Source organism: Molothrus ater, chromosome Z, assembly GCF_012460135.2.
Source record: "Molothrus ater isolate BHLD 08-10-18 breed brown headed cowbird chromosome Z, BPBGC_Mater_1.1, whole genome shotgun sequence".
NCBI classification, from domain to species: domain Eukaryota; kingdom Metazoa; phylum Chordata; class Aves; order Passeriformes; family Icteridae; genus Molothrus; species Molothrus ater.
The window spans coordinates 25697279-25720307 of record NC_050511.2 but is presented as its reverse complement, the minus strand read 5'-3'; the positions used below and the strand labels follow the sequence as shown (position 1 = coordinate 25720307).

At 39.9% G+C, this 23029-nt stretch overlaps 1 protein-coding gene across 2 annotated transcripts in view; it reads right to left on the bottom strand.

The window, feature by feature from the left end:
* Positions 1 to 6301: 6301 nt before the first annotated feature.
* The window catches only part of MRPS27 (mitochondrial ribosomal protein S27), a 42862-nt gene continuing 26134 nt past the window's right edge, over positions 6302 to 23029 (bottom strand). For both annotated transcript variants that reach the window (XM_036402890.2, XM_036402889.2), the window contains 7 exons: positions 18253 to 18367; positions 17682 to 17760; positions 16300 to 16415; positions 14709 to 14811; positions 12401 to 12543; positions 10790 to 10945; positions 6302 to 6711 (listed from right to left, as the gene is read on the bottom strand). In XM_036402890.2, coding sequence (XP_036258783.1) covers positions 6472 to 6711; positions 10790 to 10945; positions 12401 to 12543; positions 14709 to 14811; positions 16300 to 16415; positions 17682 to 17760; positions 18253 to 18367 — 952 coding nt within the window. In that variant the 3' untranslated portion in view covers positions 6302 to 6471. The remainder of the gene's footprint in view (positions 6712 to 10789; positions 10946 to 12400; positions 12544 to 14708; positions 14812 to 16299; positions 16416 to 17681; positions 17761 to 18252; positions 18368 to 23029) is intronic.

The following is a 23029-nucleotide window of genomic DNA, read 5'->3' as shown; positions in this document are numbered from 1 at the left end:
TTGATGAATTTGATGAGGAGATTGAGTCTACCATGATCAAATTTGCAGATGATACCAAGCTGGAAGCAAGTGTCAATCAGTTGGAGGGTAGGAGGGCACTGGAGAGGGACCTGGACAGGCTGGATTAATGGGCAGAAGCCAAGAATATGAGGTTTAACAAGGCCAAGTTCTGAGTCTTGCACTTTGGCTACAACAGCCTCAGGCAGAGCTCCAGGCTGGGGACAGAGTGGCTGGGCAGTGGTCAGGCAGAAAGGAATCTGGGGATACTGACTGACAGCAGCTGAACGTGAGCCAGCAGTGCCCAGGTGGCCAAGAAGGCCAATGGCATCCTGGCCTGTGCCAGCCATAGTGTGGCCAGCAGGAGCAGGGCAGGGATTGTCCCCCTGTACTCAGCACTGGTGAGGCCACACCTCAAATCCTGTGTCCAGTTCTTGAGCCCTCAGTTTAAGAAGGACATTGAGGTGCTGGAGCATGTCCAGAGAAGGGCAACAAGATTGGTGAAGGGTCGGAGCTCAAGCCCTGTGAGGAGCAGCTGAGGGAGCTGAGGTTGTTTAGCCTGGAGAAGAGGAGGCTCAGAGGGGACCTCGTCCCTCTCTACAACTCCCAGAAGGAGGGTGTAGCCAGGTGGGAGCTGGACTCTTTTCCCAGGCATCCAGTGACAGGGTAAGAGGACACAGTCCTAAAGTGCATCAGGGGAGGTTTAGGTTGGACATTAAAAGGTATTTCCTCACAGAAAGGGTGATCGATCGGGCATTAGAATTCCCGGGGAGGTGGTGGAGTCACTTTCCATGAAGATTTGTCCATCACCTGTGCTTGTGAATCACACAGAAAAGATAAGTGAAATATCTGGAGCTTATGCCCTAATACAAACAAAGCTAAACATACATAACAATGCCTATATGCACTAGAGTTACATCCTCTGTACCTGTTAAGGTACAGAAATTAATTTTGATTGAGCTTTTACAAACCTCATGTTATTTTACCGCTGCTCACCTGTGCTACTTTCCTAACAGCTGAAGGTAAACTGAACCACCAAGTCAATTAAATACTTAATATGAACCCTCCTTGTGAGTGCAAGTCAGTGTACCCAGACAGAGTTTACAGTTTCCAAAGATGAAATTATACCAGGAGTTACCATGTGTAAGGATCAGAACAGGCTTGAAAATTTCTTTGCCCAAATCACTTAAAGGAGGAATTATCAAAATTTGCAATAAGCAAGATATATTGAAAGCTGAATTTGTCATGTGCTAGTCACTGGAGCTCTAATTCTAAGATTATTTCTGTACCTGGGCCATTTTAAATTTCGAATCGGTAGAATGGACTTGAATTCATCAGAAAGGTTTAAGAGTAGCATGACTCAGTACTATGTAATTGCTAGCTAAGTTCAGTGACAACTTTGATTTCTGTGGGGACACTGATGCAGAGTAGGTGGCACAGTTTTCTACCACATTTAGCATCTAAAGTTACTTTTGAATTAATGGTTTGTCACTAATTTTTGACCTATACTTCATTCTCCATGGTTTTATTGTGAAAGAGTCACTGTCACAAGTTCATGTTGTCAGCAGTATAGCAGTAGCTTCTCTTCTACAGTTGAAAAGCCTTTTCCTCATCTCAGAAGTTCCTATCATTAAATTTCCAGAAAGGTAAATTTAACTCTACTCTCCACAGATGTGTTCAAATATTCAAATATAATTTGCAGGACCGAATAGTAGTTTGTACTGACCCAGGAACCTCAGGAACTGTAGTTTAAACTGACCCAGGAACCTCAGCAAAAGTGGATGCTGTTCAGTGGACCACATATTGCATCCTTTTAAAATCAGTGGTGCAATTCCCTTTTGTGACTGTTGACTCCAGCTTCCCAAGGAGGCAGGGGAAGAGAGGACACTTGCTAACCTGTGTCCCAGACTGTCTTCCATCTGTCTCAACAGCACAGTGATGACTGCTCAGGCCAGAAATTCCCTTGTAGCAGCCAACCTTCACCCAAAGCTGGTAAGCATCATCATCCTAGTCCTATCGTTTAAGGGTGACCAGAGAACTCTGGGATGGGCAGGCAAGCAGCTGGGACAGGCCACTTAGGGAAGGAACAGGTGCTTGACACCAGCACTGTGTGTAGGACACAACATATGACCCAGTCTGAAAGCATCTTGTAACTTTATCTTGGCAAGGTCAGGTGTTACCATAAATAGGGCCCATCTGTGCAAGGCTTCTGGCAACATTTATTTGAGCTGCAAGGGTATAAATATGTAATTCTCTTCTTGTGAATAATGGATAATGACCTTCAGTGCTTTGCTGGAACGGTTCTGCCAGTAACACTGGCAGTTACGTATTTACTTGCCTCAGCAGCAGCATATTTGGTGTCTGCCATGGGTTTGAATTGGGATGCTTTTTTTCTTCTAAGAGCAGCCAAATTCTTACCAACATACCAAGCAGGTTTTGCGTTTGTATTGGCCTCTGTTTCTTTTGGCTAGTATTGTTGATGGGTCTCTCCCAGACTCAGAAAAATACGGGAGAGCTGTTCACACTGGCATGTGCAAGTCTGGCAATGCTGTGCCACACACACTACCAGAGTCAGGTATTATTTGGGCTGCTTATCACAGCTATCACATTGACTACGCAAGCCAATGCATATAGCAATAGGAGATTTTCCCCTGCCTTTAGCAATAAAAACACCAGAAGAATGAGCAGGGAAATTATTCAAAAACTTGCAAGAAAAAAGATGCAGTACTTTGATTTAGAAATATACTGACAAGGGGAAAACTGCAATAACTTTAATCCTAATCACAGCTGTAGTTAAACGAAAACAGGATGCGAAGGAACATTTCCAGGAGAGGTGTTCCAAAAATATGAGCTAGTGTTACTGCTAAGAAAGATTTTGGTATGTCCCCTCCAGGAAGGATTTAGCCAGTCCTATTCATGTATAGAAAGGTCTAGACAGCTGTCTGAAACAGGACAGCAAGAACCAGAAATGCTTCAAAAAGCATTGAGAGTACCCTAGCATCCTAGTAAGAAAGTGCTCATTGGGTTGTGAGCTTGCATCAAACATCAAATCAAGCACCAGGGAGCAGGACTGGCGGACTCAGAGTTTTTTGTGTTTGTAGAGCACAAAGCTGTTTTTTTAATACGCATATATAAAAACACATCCACACTCTTCCCTTAGCATCAGAGCTCACATTTAAGCAGCAGCAGATCAAAAGAGGCTGTATGACTTCCCTGCCCCTCCTCCTTTTAAATGTGGACAGCTGCATCACAGCAGGCGACAGCAAACACAACAGAGCACACATGGCTGCAGGCATCTGGACGGAAAGGCTTTTGACTACCTGGGGCCCAGTTTCACTCCTAGGTGCTGCTTCAAACTTCTTTTTTAGAAGTAATTCAGCAAGCAGGTAAAAAAACAGATTCTGTGTGCAACATGATTTATGCAGGGGGGCAAATAATCAAGTCTTAGATTTCCTGGGGTGGGAATGAGAAAATCAGGTAAGTTAAGCCGAGTTAGCTGATATTGTGTTGATTTTTCATACTGTTGCATTTGGTACAGAGCTACTGTGTCTTCCTGGGGAAGACGAACAGCACTGAACAGCACTGGGCTCTGAATTAGCCTGTCTCACAACTTGTCTTACTGTTGACCTTGCTCAAAGCCAGCAGGTAGGAGAGAGCACCAAAGAGGAGAGTACCTTCTTCCCCTCCCTCCAGCTTCATTTGCTAATACATGTTTTGAGCATCTTGAGATTCAGCTGTACCCACGGTCCTCAAACCACAGGGTGCCCAAGCACTTGGTACCCCAAGCTGCTTGTACCACTGAGATGTGGCTGCAGGGCAGAGACATGGCTAGCCTCCTTGGAAAAGGATAACAAATAAATGTGAGATGATACATAGGAGGAACTCAAAGGGAATCACAGGTGAGATCAAAAAGGGAGTAGCAATGAGGATTGCTGGAGAATTCAGGAGGGTGCAGGTACACATATTGGACATGTAAGGATTTACTAAGTGTGAAAACACTTTGACTAGACAAAACATTAGAAACTGGTTGCTGTTGAGACCATGGTGAAACCTATGGTGGGGAGGAGCAGGACAGTAGCTACTGGACCATGGAGAAATACTTAGCTGGGGCCTAAGGGGAAGAAGGTCCCTAGTATGCAGCTGGTCCAGCTGGTCAAAGTGTCAAAAGTGGCATCTCACTCAGGGTGATACCAAGGGGACAGATAAATGTGAGGGCTTGGCTTTTGGTTCATGTCACAAATAATCTGGATCCTCTGCTCTGGATTCTCTGGTCTTGGGTTTGATATCCTTCATCTGGCCCCATGAATCTGATTTGCTGCCTGCAAAGCATTTTGCAAAGAAATGCCCTTCTCTCAAGGACAGTGAGGGATATGAGAGGAAACTGGTGAAAAGGCAGAGAAAGGTTGTACCTACTGGTTTATGCTTTGAACTGTTGTCAGAGAATTCCAACCCACATGCCTGGAGTAAAACAAAGAGGCAACCTATAATATTCATTAGCAGGCTACTCAGAGCTCACAGGAGGATTTTTTTTCTCCTATTGCTGTAATAGTTAAGTCTAAATAAATGGGAAGGGGGGGCAGTTGTGGTGGAAGTGAAGCCAACTCTGTGAGACAGCAGGGATACAGCAGCTGGCAGCTTGCTGGAGCTCAATTAGCATTAGCAGCCCAGTGTATCTACCAGCAGGCTGAGGGAGGGAGAGTGGAGGTGCCCACGAAACAGGCTCCTTGTGCTGCCAAGAGGCCAACAATAACCAAGGAGAAATGTGTAAAATTGTGGTGTAGTGAAGATCCCAAGAGATGATGCCTGTAGAGAAGAAGCTCATACAGGAATTTGGATGCAGGAGTGATTGCAAAACCTTTGGAGCTACAGATCATGTTCTGAAACTAAATAACTGAAATAGTGGTCAGGGAAGGGATACTCCATTCTCTTGTGTCCCAATTAGGAGTGACTATGACCTTTTTAAAACGATTAGTTTTAAGGAAATTGTTCTTAAGAGTGTATTTGGCATTCTACCCTTCCTTACGGCTCCCTAACTTCTCCTAGTAATCCAACAGCATTTAGACCAAGAAAGAGAAAAAAAATTCAGGAGACTTTTCTCAAAAGTTTTCCAGGAAACTCCACTGCTAGGCAAGCCAAAAAAATCATCCACTTACCTGTCTGGAGACAGCACTCTCTTGTTGCTCTATGGGATAAACTACAGGAGATGCTGACAACATGGGGTCAGGGACCTTAGTATCAGGTTTCCTAGACATGAAAGAGCAATCAGGCTCTGAGTGTGTTTGCTGGGAATTCTAAGAAAGGTGTCTGGTGTATTTAATGTATGCTTTCCTACACTTAAAACAAGTTCACAGGTCTGCAGCATGTTCCTACTGGATTTACAGTGGGGTTTGTGATGTGAGTTTTATCACTGCAAAACTACACAGATGCACAATAAAACTCTAAATGCTTATTTAGACCCTGTGGTAAAGCATAGTGAGACAACAGTGCTGCTGCCTTAACAAACTGCAATTACAGCATGGCTGTTGCTCAGGTCTCCCTGTTTTAAAGGATCTTGCCCCACTGTGCACTCCAAAAAGTTGCTGGCTGTAGCTGACAAGATTCAGTGGGAATGTATGAAGAGATGGATGCTGATGCACCACAACCACAATCGATGCACTATGATTCTTTCCTTGCCTTGCCACTTCCCTGTGCTCTTGTGAATAACTACATTGTTTTACTGATTTGAAGAATGGGGCATGGGACCGTGAAGGGAATTAGGTCAAAAACCCCATGAAACAGTGCCCAGAATATAAAAGCAAAGTGCACTGCAGTATGAGGCTCCTTGGTGCGTGCCGAGGTGATTGCACATTTCTCTAGTGACTAGAAACAGAGCAAAGCAGCACCAGTAAATGCAGAAATTTCTAACATCCTTAGAGTAAAGACACATCTGAATGCATATTCAAGTGCTAACTCACTAGGCTGAAACTCCTTGTGGTTTTAAAAATAGTCTAAAGTTAGGCTTCCTACCTTCCTACTCCATACATAGAAGCTTGAATTTTCCAAATGGGTTGGGAAAAAGAAAAAGAACCCAATCAATATATGTTAATCCTCTTAGTGTCTGCAGTTCAGAGTAGCAAAGGCATTCTTTCCTGTGAGAAACCCCTTCAGAAACAACTCGTGTTTGAAATTCTTCCCTTTTCTTCTTTCCACCCTTCTAGACCTTTCATTACAAGCAAGCTACTCCTTATGTCTTTGTTTCTTTGTGTTGTCTCTATCCCATCTCTTGCCTGGTTAATAGTAGAAAGAAAACACATCATATACAGGATGAAGATTTCTAAACCACATGTGCTTTACTTCAGGAAACAGAGAAAATGGGATGCTTAATTTGCATACAGCAGTCACACCTGCAGCATGATTGAATTGAAATAATAATAATGGTAAGCACTTCAGCTCATTGACAGAGGAGTGCATACCACTGCATTCCTAGTTCCAGTACTAAGCAGATGCTTTAGCTAGCTTCCTAGCTTCCATTTCCTGCTTAGCCTGTTCTCTCATCTCTCTTTCTCTCTCAATGAGAAGTACTTGTAGTTCTTCCCACTTCTTGAGGTTCTGCTCATATTTTGCAATGTCTTCCACTTCACATTCTGGCAGTTTCTGCTTGACAAGTTGGGTGGTCAGGGTTAACAGGCTTTCAGATTCAACCTTGCCAAGTGAATGCAGTTTGGAGTACAGCTCCTGTCAGAAAAAAGAGATTTGGTAGGAGTGTCAAGGTGAAAGCCAGTCAATCATAAAACAATCAGACACAAAATACTTCTCTACAACCAACATATCACTGAATTATTATTATTATTAGTAGTAGTAATAGTAGTAGTAGTAGTAGTATTGCTGCTGCTGTTATACAGGCCAGGTTACTATCACAGAGAAGTGTTTCAGCTGTGGTAATTGCTACCATTTCTTGAAATGTTAACCTCTAGAGCATTTGTCTTTATAGCAACAAAACTGAACCAATGAAATTTCATTTTCGTTAACTATTCAAATTCTCTTCTTTTTCCAAGTTCAGTTATCTGGTATTAACAACGATCAGCTCTTCAGTCAACCACAATAAATATTACTTAGACACCTTGGGTTTGTGTCTTGCCTCAAAACCAACTGCAAGATTTCAGCCACACTGCCTGCATCAGCATCCTTCCCAACAGGTGCACATCACTTCAAATGTTCTCCTTCCAACTGCATACTAAATAAATCCCATAATTTTTCTTCCCAGCTTACTGTGTCTTAGGTGTGACTACACTTACACAGATTATACAACACTGCTACAGCAAGTGATATTTTTTCAGTGATGTTCTACAAGCAAAGCCTCAGAAAGGAACTCCAGTTTTCTTTCTTTTACTTTTATAAGCTTTTACTTATATAGATTTCCTGCAGCATAAAATGTTAATACACGTAAGATGATGAATCATCCAGTGATACTATTTCTGGCTTTCTGTGATCTTTTGTCTGATGGCTCCTTAACATTCTGATTAATTGCCTTGAAAGTGCAGATACACAACTAAGGAGAAGATAATACAGCACTGGAAAATTCTTTATGCCTTGTTCACTCATTAGGTGAAAACACATTTTTCCAATTCTTCTTTCAAATAAAACACTTTACCCAGTCCAGCACTTGCAAAAATGTTTAAAGTAAGTATGTGTTCTAATGAAAGGTACATCTGTATTTTCTTCATTTGAGTGAAACTCATTTTGCATTGTAGTACAATGGTACGAAAATGTGAGGATCATTCTCCTCCAAACAAAATGGCAGTTCTAGAGCCATGCAGATATCCATACTTCCAGTTATCACTGAAAGTTTATGCACTATGCAGCTGATCCACAGTGTTCCTCTTATCCAGGCTCACACTGGCAATAATCAGAAAATGCATATCCCCTCAGCTCCTACCTGGAAGCTCTGCCTTGTTCTTAGGCAGGAAACTATTACGTCCCCTCTCAGGCCCTCCACTTCTCTCTCCCTCAGCCAACACAACTGCAGGCTTTGCTGTGCTTTACCTTGAAGGTCTGCACTGGACAGACAGCAGATTAAAGACTTTAAAATACTAGACAGCAGGTCTGAGTGGCTTGCGTATTTGGTTCTGTCTCTTTTTTGATTTTATGATAAAGAATGAAGACAAAGCCAATGTCTTCAAAGCCAATGGACTAAAACAAAACTCAATAAATTATTTAGGTGTATTAGTCTCAGTAGGTACACAAGGCATCAGTGAGAAAACTGAACAGACTGTACAGCTTGGGTTTGGGGAAGAAACTTGACAACTATGTTCATAGATTAGATATGTAACTAGTTTAGATCATTCCCACTCTTCCTATTAAACTCTACCAAGGATGTGCTGAAAAAGGGCTGAACTTAAAACACAGGAAATTGAAATACAGAAAGGCAATAAACTGTAAACTAGAAGGTCTTGTTTCCTAAGCCATTACTGGTATCACTGGTATCCTGGAATACTTCCTGCTCTTCTCTACATTCATAATATTGATTTAGGAAAGCAGGCTGTATGTCCCACAGGTACCAAAAGAGCACTTCCTTAAATGGTTAAATCATAATTTTTATAAGCAGTCTCCACAGCTCTGCATGCAGACAAGTTAGGGAAGAGGGTGCATTGCTTTTGGAGAAGGTATTCCCAGCATTTATGTGACAAAATGTTTGCTGCCTACTGATCATTGACACAGATGGAAAGAATTGCCTGAAGAACATTATAGTGAGCAGTGAGCCTCAGCATACATCTGAAAACAGGTAATTACAACCCAAATGAATGTCAGAGTCTAGATTACAGCTCTAAAAGCTCTTCTTTTTCTGAAAAGAGCCAAATGCCCTCAGGTCCTCTTTTTTTTTAGTGGAAGCAAAGACAAGTATCCGTATCTTTTAGACTTCCATGCCTTTTTCAGGAACTTCAAAAATGGTTGTTCTGAAGGTTGGTACGAAACACAGAGGCCATTCCATGGAGTACCACGGAGGAGCATGTGTATGTCTGAAGCAAACCCATATGCTTTTGCCTGCATTCTGAGGTGTATGATTTGTGAAGCAGAATTGGGAGTGCAGGAGGCAGAAGCAATTGGATCTAAGGTCAAGGAGAAAGACTGGGGCATCCCGGCTAATTAATGCAGGGCTGGACAAAGTGCAAATGAATTTTTCTCAGCACCAGAAGTGCAAACCCTCTGCTGGGGTTACACAGAAGGGGCAGATGATCTGTGCTGGGACAGCAGCCAGGAATGCACACATCACTAGGTTGACTCAGAGCTGCCACCTTCCCTCACACTTGTAGGATCTGTAGTGCACCATGAACTACACCTTTAAGTGTCCCAGGGCACAACTGGGAAGAGCTGCTGTGGCTGGCCTAATGGATTTAACAGAACAATCTAGGTACTCCTTCAGGCTTGGCTGAAATGGCATTCTAAGTCATGAGCTCATTTTCTCATTCACACAACCAGAGATTTTGGCTTATCACTGCTGGATGTCTAGATGTCACATGGTGGCTAGGTCTTTCTAATATTCAGACTTTCCTGGTCAGATTTTAAACACTGGGACTAGTTTTTTGGCCAAAGGTCACTCACTGCCACACCAGGGAATGTCTGAATTGGAATTAATTATGAAATTTGTGGAAAGGTTGAGCAGAGAAGAAAACTAGGTTCTTGGCACTAGTCCCCAATTTGATATTCAGACCTAATTGTGAGCACTCTGCATTATTTTCTTCAAGGCTAGACAATGGATAGACAATAAGAGACACATAAAAAACTTCTCACTCCCTTCTTCAAAGGACGCTTGTGTTTACCTAATTCACTGAATTTCATCCAGGCATTAATTACCATATGCTGAATACCCACTGATTCCCAAACACTTCAATTAAAAAGTTTTAACTGCCTACAACACAAGTTTAATATCTAAAGATTAGTGGCAAAGTTACATAAGTAAAAATCAAAGGAGAAGTGTATGCATGTGTGAGCTGAAACCATAGGACACTAGTCTTTTAACTTTCGAAATTTCTTTAGAACAGTCTGTATCCAGCACAACTGTCCAAGGTCACAGCCATCCAGCAGAAACAATGGAAACTGATGGGTTATGGAAAGAGCACTGCTCCTGGAACTGTAAGCCAGCTAAGTTTCAACCTGAAGTACTTGATTTTTACCACAGCACAAATCAGAGTTGATAATGTAAAATTATCTCATTTAGCTAATTTTGAGATGATCAAATAAAATCAGATGATCAAATTAAATGCACTTATTATATAGATGTGTCCTAATGAACAGCCTTCTGTGTTTCTTAATGTTATCAACATGATAACAATCTAAAGATAAAAGGAAGGTGATATGAACCTGATTTAATTCTCCAGTCTGAAAGTATATTCCATCCATACAACATAATTATAATGTACACAAATGGACAATAAATTCAGGGCAGTCTCACACCCATTACAATTTATTTTAATGAGCAAGAGCCCACACAAGGTCAGATAATGGCTCTCTAAAGACATACTTTTGCAAACAGGACTGGAGTTATCATTTTCATGTATGAAAAGTGAAGATAAAATTCCAGCAGACAGACAAAAGACAAGTAGCCTTGAGCATTATGTCTTTGTAGGCTGCTGCTTCATGTTTGGAGAAGTGAAAATGTAAGGTGACATTAGTTTCAAAAATGCCGAACAGAACTCCTGATGCACTGAAAGGGTGTCAGTCTACCAGCCATAGTAAGTCAGCATCTGTATTTTCTAGTATGCATCACAGCGATGTACCACAGCTTAGAATATTTAGAGAAATTAAACTGTCTTACCTTGAATCGGCTGTAGTACTGAGGTATTTTAGATTGCTCTGTTTCTTCTGACTCTGCACATTGTGACTTCTGCTCTAATTTTTTGGCTTCTTCAGCAGATTCTGCATCAGGTTTAGCTTCAAGGACCAACTGCAAAATGGTCTCCAAGGCATCAATCTGAACAATAAAATTTGTCATGGTTAGAATCAAGTGTTTGGGACTCACTAAGTAATACAACTGTCTAAGTAACACAACTGTCATGCATTCAAACAACTTAATGAATTACCTTGTATTTTGAGATGACTTCTGTATATGCTAAACAGAAAACCAAATTCTAAAAGGAAATGAGACAATCTTGGAAGAATTTTGTACTGTGCTTGGGATCTTGGAGTGTGTGGCTCTCAGTCAATGCATTGCTTTTTGGGCTCTACAACTGGGTATGTACAGAGATGCAGCATTAGGAAAGAATCAGCAAGAACCCTCTTTTACAAGTTCTTAGCTATTCACTGAAAATAGTAAAAAGTACCTCTATACAGATAGCATTTCTAGGTATTAATAGCATTTACTATTTTTAGAGTATCAGTATGCAGACAGATAGAATCTTCTATGGACCTACAGTACCAGAGACATACAGCCCTGTTTCAACACCAGGATGTTCATCTACAACCCAGAGCAAGATGAGGAATTCCTGAGTTCCTCAGAATTCAGGAAAAAAAATCACAAGTATATTAAGCTGAGTTCTTCAGACTTGAAGTAAGAAAGATACCTCCAAAACCACACACCTGAAGAGGTAAATCAAAACTGGTGGAAGTCGCAGATGTGACCTGTCTTGGACTGTCCAGTATTATACTGAGAACCTTCAGAAAATAGAGCAATAGGTAGGAGTACCTGCTGAGCAGTGCCCCAGACTTCTGCTTGTCAGGGGACACTGCAAGTTTAGCAGTGACATGAGCAAAAGGGAGGCTCCCATCATCAGGGACACCTTCAGGAAAAAGTAATGAGAAGGAGATACCTCAGTGATGTTACTATGCTCCAGCCCATGTGGTAGTGGCAAACTAAGTTACTCCTAAGCTGTCTGATTCTAAGCCCCAAGTCCCTTAGGTAATGCCAACCTAATAAATGGATTGAATCTAGCCATCCTCCCTGACTAAGGGCAGTACAAACCTTCTAGAAATCATTTTGTCAGCTTTTTGGACCAGTACTACTCAGAATATCATCTGAGGGCACAGAACACATACAATTAGCCTTAAGAGCAAGATGTGACAGTTCATCTCACTGCTAAGAAATATGTCTCTGAGTAGTTTCAAAAACTTGAGAAACAAAGGTGTCTTTTCATCCACATGTTTCCTCTGACACAGACACAGGTGTCTCTAAAAGGAGGGCAAGGCTTAGAAAACTTAAATGGTCTGTGGCAGTAGCACACACTCATTGCCAAGGACATGCCAGTAGACATTATCACTGGCTCATCAACTTAAGCACTGATTCTGTTCTAAACATTACTTCTGTCTTGCAAAGGCCTCTGAAATTTGCAGGGCATATTTTCATTAACAAGGCACAGAATTCACAGGTTTTACTGATGTTTGTTTTGTATGAAATTCCCCTTGTTCAGTGGGTTATAGCCTTTATACTTACAGCCTCTTTACAGATTTTGATGTCCCCTGACAATGAAGCCACATTCTCCATCACTTGCAAGGCTCTATTCAAATACCCAGGTGTCCACATCAGTGGCATTAGATTGTATACAGCTCTTAATCCTTTTGTCAACTCCACCTTCCCTGTGATAAAAACACACTTTATTGTTAGTGTTTCAATATCTTAATCTTAATGGAACTTGCTTGTATAGGCTGGCTCTGGTTTCTAGCAGTAACAGCAAGTGTCTTGGCTCCAGTGGTAAAAACAACACACTTATACAAAGTTGCTCTGATAGAATTTCCATGACTCTAATTTTATTAATGTCCTTTTTTTTTTTGCTCAACTTCATCTAATTATGTGCATGTTTCTGGTACCTCCTCATTCCTCCTCACCCAAAAATTTTGCCCAGATGGAAATCAGAGTAAATGGCCAGGTTTATGGTTGTCAGGCTTTGTAACAGCAGCTTGTAGAAGGATGCCCGAAGATCTCAGACAAATGTCTCCTTAGTTTTCAGCCAACTGTGGAGCATGTGTGCACTAAATCTGATTCCCTAAGATTTACCTCTGTGGTTTCTAGGGTTTACTCACCCATAACAGCTCATGTTATGGCTAAGTGCTCAGCTTACTACCCCTGTTTCTGCTGAGGCTTCCCAAGAGGAAATACAGGACACCTGGCAAAAAGGAAATTCTGGTTCTTCATATAAGATAATCTGTGCCACAAGGTGTTCATTGATTTTAGCAGGACCTGTGATGTACTGCACCACTTGCAATGTGGTTTTTCTTCTGAGTAATTACTTGAGATCATGAAACTCCTGCATAACAGAGGAAACACACATCACATCGTAGTAGATGCAATTTACAATAATTGTCACTCTTGGGCTTTGATTTTGTTATTGTCAGCAAAACAGGTAATACTTCTTCAAGTGTAGCTTACAGGAGTTGTGTCCAAGCTCTCAATCCAATTTGCACTCTGGCTATAATAACACAAAACTATGAGAGATACCCTCTTTACATGGAAGAGAACAGTTTAGGAAAAGCAAGGTAATAAGTGCACAGACAGAGCCTATGGACCATGGCTACAGTAAAACAGCGGAGGTGCTTGAGGCCACTCTGTGCCTGTAGACATCTTTTACTCTCTCAGAGGTCAGTTCCATTAGTGTTGGCAAGACTTTGGAATACGTGACATAACAGCAAATAGCTTTTGATCCACTGAATATCAATGTCATGGACCAAGCACTATTGCTCTCAGACAAGAATGAAGCGCATTTCTGAAATACAGGCACTATTCCATCAATCTATATGACATTTAAAACTCTCCAAACTGAATTCCAACTGCACAGCAAAGTCCCTGTTTGTAACAGTATCTCCACTGGATTACAAACTACAGTGCTATGAAAAATCCTGCTTTCAAATTAGTTTTCACATTTATCCCTCTTTTTGACTGAAAATTAATTTTTTGTTTTACAGCCATGATAAATACGAATCAGCATCCTACCTCTGCCAACACACATCATATTTTGAGGTGACATTTGAAGAACAAATTCACTTTTTATTACCCTCAATAATGCAGTAATGAAACAAAAATTTACAACAAATTGTTGATACTTCCTAGTAAATAGCCATTCTGTAGAGAAGAACAAAACCTATCTATACCATATTCCACTAAAGAGTCAGAAGAAATTCAAGAATTGTTTGCCCATTTCCCTTCCCTTCAATTCTGAATATACTCTGATCTAACTTCTCTTTAATACTATGTAGCAAGTTATTAACAGCAAAGACTTCTTAACAGATACAGGACAAAGGCACTGCTATCTGCTGTTCACAACCCCAACATTCACTTTACAGTGACTAGTAGAAGTTCTAAACATAGTGTTTTCCAGGGTGTGCTCTCCCATCTCATAAGGCTTAAGATATTTTATTAACCAGAAAAAGAGTCAGTTGTCCATAACCTTATATTGTGTGTCATAGAAATCTGTACTTTAGGATATTTTTTTTTAATTTGTCAGTCAACCAACAAACCAATCCAACTGCTATTTATTTAAGAATACCTTCTCTCTTTCAGCATCTAACCCAAACATGCAGGGAGCCCTAAAATTGGTTCTGAAGCTGTCTGATGAATCAAATTCAAATCAGTTCTACCCTCCAGGCCTACAAAATAGGTTCACTTGTAACTCTGAAATTGTCCTCCCACTATTTCTTTTTTTCCTTTGCCATCTCCTTGATTACATTTTAATAAAACAAAGATTCCAATTTAATTCAGACACTGAAGACAAGAGGGGAAAACTGACAATGAGGGAGGTAAAACTTACCAAGGAATGCATAGCCATAGAGCTGGGAACTAACACCCACAGTGTTACTTTGCTTTAGACCCGTAAGCAATAGCGAAGCTCCAATATTTCTCTCTTCTTCCCACTGCAAATAATTCATCAACTAAGTAAGTGCTCCTTTAACAAACACAAATAGAAAACGGCAGCAAAGACAGCATGCATGGCTTTCATCACATCTTAGCAATAAAGAATGATTAAATATGCCCAGTGTTCAGTTACAGCGTATCTGTCCTGAGGAACAGTACAAATCGTACTGAGGAACAACTCTCTTTGCAGAAGACTAAAATGTGAGGGGTTGAAATTTTCCAAGAAAGTTCTTCTTCCTATGTCTACCCCTAGGTCTTAAACCAAACACAGAAAACTGGTTTCTGAGCATTATGAGGCGTTGAATAGTACTTTGAATGCTGTATACAAATAAAAATATCATTTCACTGCTGTCTTTGGATGGGATTACTTCAAAATGTATATTAAATACGTCACAGCTATATAAATAAGCTTATCTTGAACATGTCTTATGTTCACACCACCTCTGCCTGCACATTCAGTTTTCATGAAACATTATACATACAGACAAATGCTTATCTCCCCAGTACGGATATACAAACATAGACAAACACAATGGAAAAATGAGGTTTTCATCCCTTTGCTTTTCATATACAAGTCACTAAGCATACTTTATTTCTAGGCAATGAAGAAAATATCCAAAACGGTAAATGTGCTTTTCTCTTCTTTGGTGAAAATTCAAATTACAACCCAATTGGGTAAAACTTGAAGGCAACTGTAAAATGGATTTTGGAAGATGCTTCATGTAACACAGATGGAGGCTTCAAGCATTTGCTATATAGATGACAACATGCTATTGAAGGCTTGAGCCAAACTTCATTAAAAATAGCTTCCTACAGAGATCATAGCAGATCTGACTAAGCCCCTTTACTGACTGAGGCCCATCTGCAAAGGTAGAATAATGCCACTTCGAAGACCCTGAACTGTCATTCTGGCCTTAAGCAAGCAAGTTATAAATAATAACCCCATAATCCCTGGAGACAGGAGAAATGTAACAAATTTAATTTTAAAAAAGATTTGCAATAAGAAGCAATGCACCCAAAGCCAATTGGGATACTAAAAAACCTAGTGAAAATGCTTTATAAATCTGCAACATCATCATTATCAAGCTCTAATGGTGAGCAATACCCAGCTTAATGGGGTCATATACAATAGGTGACATTTTTTGGTGGTCATTTGATAGAGTCTGCTTTGAACTGAAGTATCAATTCATGTCCTTCAAATGGGCACACATTACAACTGAAAATCCCTACACACCCTCCCTTTCAGAGAAAGGAGCAAATGGGGTGACAAATGATTTGATGGTTTTCATACTTGGTTGTGTCTTCTTTCCTTTTTCTTTCTTTCTTTCTTTCTTCTGCAGTTGCAAATATAATGAGAAAATGGAGCATTTTTTCCCCAGGTAAACTTAGGGGATATAAAATATTTTCATGATTGAATGTCTAATTGACTGCACCACAACACTTGGAAGCAGAGGCTCTGTGTATCATTCTGAGTGTGGTCAGCTTACCGTACGTTCAGACTTGGCTGCCAGGTACTGGTATAAAACATAGAGAGAAAGAAGCTGTGTTGATAATTCATCAAAACTTTCTTGGAGCATGATCTCTGTTACTACTGACATAGCATCTATGGAGGAAAACAATACTTAATTATTATAGCTTCCAATACACATCTTCTTTTTGCACCCACTCATGCTCATTGATGCTTTATTGCTGTGGTATGCTTTGAAATAGTTGAAGAGGAAGTGAAACATTTATTGCAACTAGAATACACCTATAGAATTAGTCTTATTCCTTTGGGTTGCTCAAACACATTGCAAGAAGGAAGAATGGGTTGAATAGCATGAAACTACAGCCAAGGAGCTCTTAAAATCATCTTAGCTCTAGACATTTCAATTGGCTCTTCTTTCCTTAGCTCTTCAATTATTAAAAAAAAAATTAAAATTATTTCTTTGTTCTTGTGTTTTAATTACAAACAAGAGAAGACCAGCTTAACTTCATTAGTCTTAGGTGACAGGAGAGTACAAAGGATAAGAAATGTTATCACAGATCACCCACAGTGGTCTATCCAGCAAACAGTGCTCTAGAGGAGCTCTATATGGCGTTCCAGTGAGACTCCCAATCAAGAAGGACAGTTTGGAAAAAGATCTTCAGTTTCACATGGAACAGAAATATGGATAAAATAAGGGGGAATTCAAAGATGGAGGGGGTATGTCTCAAAAAAAAATAAACACGTATTAATTTGTTGTTTAGCAAAATCTTTCAGCTCCTTTCTGTTATCTGTTTTAAAAGAGCTTCATGTAAAGGAAAGCTTACTGCAAGTTTACAGTACTAGAAAACCTGACATGAAATTAAAATCAGTCATCAAAATTAGTATCTGTCATCAAACATGAGAGGACTCATCGAAACACTTAAACAGTCAAAAATGAAAGGTAGCCCCAGTATGGCAATTCAGCATAGCTGGCCGCCCCCAGTGACAGACAGAAAGCCCACACAAGTAATTTTTATATGTAGCTTTTTGAACAGCTAAACGTATGGAAGATGAATACCAACATGCACTTTGATTCTAGTAACACTCTAATTAATCGTCACTAATAAGTCCTATAATATCATTAACACATATGTCAGACTTTTAACTGAAGAAGATGGTTTACACTTGCAATAGGATTAATACCAGTAGAAACTGTGAACCTCACAAGTTTCAAAACTATAAAATTAATAAAATCCCCAAAAAAAGGAGAAAAAACACACAGAAAATACTTCAAGGGAAGGTGAAGTTGTGTTTTATGATGAATTCAGAAAAAATATTGGTACAAGTTTTTAGTTTAAAGAAAAGCTCTGTAAATGTAAGAGCATACAACTAAGGATGCCGTATTGGCATGTGTTTTCTTACCTTCATATTTCTTCTGCTTTATAAAGCAATCCAACAAAATATTGAATGTAAAATTATCTGGAAAAATTCCATACTGAACCTGAAGAAAAGAAGGGAAAAAAGTTGTGTGCAAATGTGCTGCAGATACCAGAAAGAGCAGAACCACGACACTCCACACTGATGCAATGTATATAAGCAACACAAGAGATTAGCATGGCTCCTGTGATGTAGGCCCTCCAACTTCTGATGAACTGCATTTGTTTTAGTATTTTATCTGAGCCTTTCAGACAAGGAATAGCACTGCCTATCACGTTATTATGCCTCCCCTGCAATTAACATGTTTTGGACACCAACACTATTTAAAACCAAAGAGCTTTCTGGGAAAAGAGAGGATTTAAAAGCTATTTAAAAGCGAGGATGTAAAAAGGCTATTGCTAAAATTCAAGTGCAATAGTAATTTGTTATTTGACGAAGAAACCTGAATTTAAAACCACAGTCTACAGGCCCTGGCTGCAACAGAAATTCCTGTCAAGCCACCCTTGAATCAAAAGCCAATGAAATATATTTGTGTCTCTTCCTTGGTAAAACTTACCTTGTTTTGTATTGTGTATAAGGCCTTATCTTGAGCGCCATATTTTAAGCACTGTCTGATCCAGCTGTGAATGGTCCAGTCTCTCAAGTACCAGGAATTTGGGCTATGTCGAAACCTAAAGATGACAAAAAGTTCTGGTGACAATATGACTCTGCTATCACAGAAACAAATTCTGTAATCAACACAACTATGAGTTTCAAAACCTCACCATTCATGAACTCAGATATAAATTTCTCCATGCTTGACTTGGCAGTCAATCACCACTCTCTAAAGAGCACCAGATAGCCCTTTCAAGTAAGAGAAACAAAACTTTGACACATTAATAGTATGTACAAAGGGGAATCTGACCTTTTCACTATTTAAACTTCTCACTTTCCAGAAAGTCTACTGCTTTTTTCTTGGAAAAAAAAATTCCAAAAAATAACATTTTGGTGTATTTATGAAGGCCAACCGAGACTGGTATAAATACTGTAGTATTTTTTGACCTTGTCCTTGTGATTCTGTAAGACTGTATTGTATAACATTTTGATGTATAATGTTGCCGGGCTTATCAAAGCTACAACTGATGACATCAGCAGTACCAGAATTACATCAAAATATAACTGCATCTGAATCTTTGGAAATGTGTAATCTGGTGTCTCTCACCCTCTCTAAATCATGCCTCACTTCACCAGCTAAGAATTCATTATGCCTCAGCACAGGTCATCCCTGGGCTGCTGCATGCTCCATTTGCCTTAGAAATGCTTCATCAGTGAGGCATACCTCATGCACAGGGAAACTCTGTTGGAAAGCCTTTCCCTGCCTCCCTGCACCGGTTTAATCTATTCTGAGACACCTCATGCCATGACTTCAGCAGTCTTCCAAGGCAACCTACTCCAGTGCTTGACCAATTTGTAAAATTAAATACTTTTAATTTCATTTCATCCTAATTCAGACACATGCACTTTGCTCCATATTTGAACAAATGGTGACAAAAAGCACATGGAACTTCAGCTTTGGTAAACATTCAAGCATCAGTTGAAAGTTCAGTGGTAGGAGCTGCTGCCTTGGTCCTGAGCTGAATTTCACACCCACATGTGAAGAGATGCATGCAGTCTTTCTCAATTCAAATGAAAACTGATCTCAGTCCCCAGCACAGAAGTGACTGCCACTTTCTGTAAAGTACACCAATGACTGAGCTGAGCTCACGTGCAGATGCTCACAGCCCCAAGCCAAGATGCAGCACCATTTAGAGGCAGGGTAGACTCTTCCATCTGAGTGAGCATGCTTTCCAGAACGTTTATCAGATTAATGTGGCCACCAACCCTCTTTTCCCCTCAGTAAATCTCTTGTCTATCACTGAGGGCTACACAGATGACCAAGTCTGGAAAAGTACTGCAGCCTAGAGAGCCTTCAAAACAAAGACAGCCATGCCAAAAGTGAAGCTAAACAACTACATAATCTAAATGTAAGTACTTGTAAGTGGCATAGAAATCTCCCCATTAAATAAAAATTTAATAGCAAAGAAAAGCATGCTTTGAATATTAAATTACAAGCATCCGCTCTGGTACTATAATTACTTTCCATTTTCTTCTCTCTGGGTTTCAAATACTGAGAGCAGCAAGAATGTATATTTGCTTTCACCAAAGTCCTGTGTCATGGACAAATGCTTTCAGGAAGTATCAGTTACAGGAATTCGGATTTAATCATATTTTGATGAAAAATTATCCAATTGCTACAGATTCTCACCAGCTACTTAAGAAGGGTCAAGCTGGAACACCAGCACCCAGTAATAATGCTGCCAACATATTTTAAAGTTTCATTAAATGGTTAATATTGTTTCACAAGTGGAAAACAACAGACCTATCTTTCAAAAAGCATGACACTGGTTGTCTCAAAAACTTAGGCCTTCTATTGATACAATCTTTGCAAATGAAAAGCAAGTATTCAAAAAACAACAACAAAAAACCCAACCAGCTGTTTTTAATGCATTTGAATATCCAACTTTTTTCACAGCTCTGTTTATTCTCTTGAGTACACCACAGCGAGAGAGCACTCCAATACTCCCTGTATCTTGGGATTGCTAAAGCTTACTGTAATGGAAGCTTCTAGGTTTCAAAGTAAAATTGGATTTGGACAGCAAAAGGCCTAACAGGGATACAATACGGCCTAGAAACAGAATGAAGCTGATCCAGTCAACACTCATTGCTGGAATCAATATGCACAAAATCCAGAGGCATGCCATAAAACCTTGTAAAAAATCTGCACACCAGCTTTTATAGAGCTGGGACTGATTTTTTGCATGCGTGCGCGCACGCGCGTGTGTGTGTGTATGATAACCATTGGATCTTTCAGATATAATTATTGCAAGTATGTTACTATTAAGATCTTTATACTGATCTTTAAGCTCAGATCAGGTCTTGCCTGCCCTAGGTGCGATGCAAAAGAAAAGCAAAGAGCTTCTCAACAAAGTAATTTTCTAGTTAATTCTAACAATTAATTACAAGTCAGTTGCATGGGAATGAAGAGAGGAGGCTGGTGCATGAACGCAATATAAACGCATGTACAAGATCCCTCAACACAAGACATGTCCATTAATCCACTATGTGGTAGGAGAATTGGCAGTGAAAAGGAAACAATTGCACTGCAAACTTTTAACTGTTTCTGATTCATGTAATGCTGAGATAAGCTCTGTCTCTATTGTACTAGCAGAGAAGAGAAACCAACAGAGTATCTGTTTTTTACAGTTATCCTAGACAAATCAACCAAATGTTGTGGCAGGCACTTGTATTTGAAATGGAATCAGGAAAAAGAGGAGGTTGCTCATCATTTTGACAAGGATTAACATCCTCCTCCTTCTCTTTGTCCACCAAACAGGATATAATTAAGCAAGGCAATATGTTCAGGGACAGATGAAAAGACAGAAGGAAGTTAAAACTACAGAAAAAAAAGAGGATTCAGAATAAATTAAATAAAGGAAGTCTCTAGCAACTGCTGTGTGTTTAATGGAGAGACCAGAAGGTTATCTTGCAGATGCCTAGTGCTGAAATTCATTTTTCTGAGAACTAATAAAAACCAGAGAAGCCCAAGATTCTTACAATGTGTTCAGAAAAGACAAGAAGGAACTCTCAGAGAAGTTCTCTGTTGGTACACTTTAATGTTAATGGCTAAAGAATCAATATGGTCATTCTTCCAGTCATTGAACTGAGAACATCAGTCTCCATGGGGAAGAAAACCAGAAATATTTGTAATATAGGGAGAGCCTGAAATATCAAGGTCATTGTGAATCTAACAGCACACTATGCAATACTCTAGAGAATTATTTTTATTTTTGAAAGCTTTTCAGATTATGCAGTCCAGAAACTTGATTTTCACTAACAGTTGCTTTGTACTTGCAAAATGATTATAACTTAGAAGACAAGGGAGTGTACAGCCTCAGTACAAGGCAACCAGAACATTTTTAGCCAAACAAGTACATTCTCTTGCTCACAAATAGGCCAGCACATTGGGCTACATTGTCAGTTTACTAAGTTACTGCATAAAGCCCTGCTGCTCATTATTTTCAACAGTGCTGGGGTACTCATGCTGTGTGAAAGAAACTAAACAATAAAAAAGTTTAACAGACGCTGAGAGTGCTTCATGGGGTGCTGTACTACTACAGCAAGCCTGACTTATTTATATTGGTGCACTCACACACTGCAGAAAAGCTGAATTCCTGCCCAACTCATTTGAGTCTTGCAACTTTGTTTGTGCCATCAAGTGGTAATGCACTCTAGTTGCTTTCACATACACTGTCTTCTCAAGGGAAGTAATGCAGCAAACTTGAGAGCAAACAGAACCAGACCCCCAGGTCTGCATTCTTTTTCCTAAGTTGATAGAGGGGGCACTTCATTGCTTTGGGGATAGTCACAAATGAGGAAGATGATGAAGGGAAATTTGCTGCATTACAGACGAGAAAGTGCTATAGAAGTGACCATGAGGAAGAGCTCTGCTCTGCTCTTCCTGGTAGGTATATAGGGAAAACAAGCTCAGCACATCGGTTCCCATTCTTTGTTGATCACAAGTTCCATTTTGGACTCTGTGGCATTCTTAAGGGCCAGTCCAATTCCTGATACTCCCAGAAGCCATCCTTGTACAAGACACACTTTTTTCTCTTCCTCATTCTCTCCTATTCTCAGAAGGAAGAGACCCTTCCTTTCTCCACCTGTACCTGGCCTAATGAGAAAGCATCTTGTAATGATCACACATCCCTACACTTCCTATCTCTCTTCCTTTAAAACTAGAGAGAAACATGGGTCTGCATGTTCATATATTTTCAACAGAAGGGAGAGTCCCAGATTACTTCTCATCCACTTAAAATTCTACGAAGTCCCAACACAAAATGTAAAGAGACTTAAAATGAATAAATATAATAGGAAATATCTCTGCAAACCAAGAAGAAACTATCTCAGTGGAACAAATCCAAAGTAACTCCACATTTTACACAAGTAATACAGGGCTGGGAAGCATATTAACAATGCCATGTTTTTTTCTTCCCAGGCACATTTTTTCAGCTACAGTGCATAATGATCAAATGGATTCCAGGCAGGCTTAGCTTGGAAACTGGAAGGCTGTCACCCAAAACTCTCCCTTTGTTTGTCATTTCAAGCCACAAGCCTTCGGGAAAATCATCTACATTTTAAATGGACGGAGAGGCATTGCTCATAAATCAGTGTCAAAGAAAACAATCCCGGAAAAGCAATCATTATTGACAAAAATTTCCTTTAACAAATGAACAGAACTCTATTTTCCCATCTCT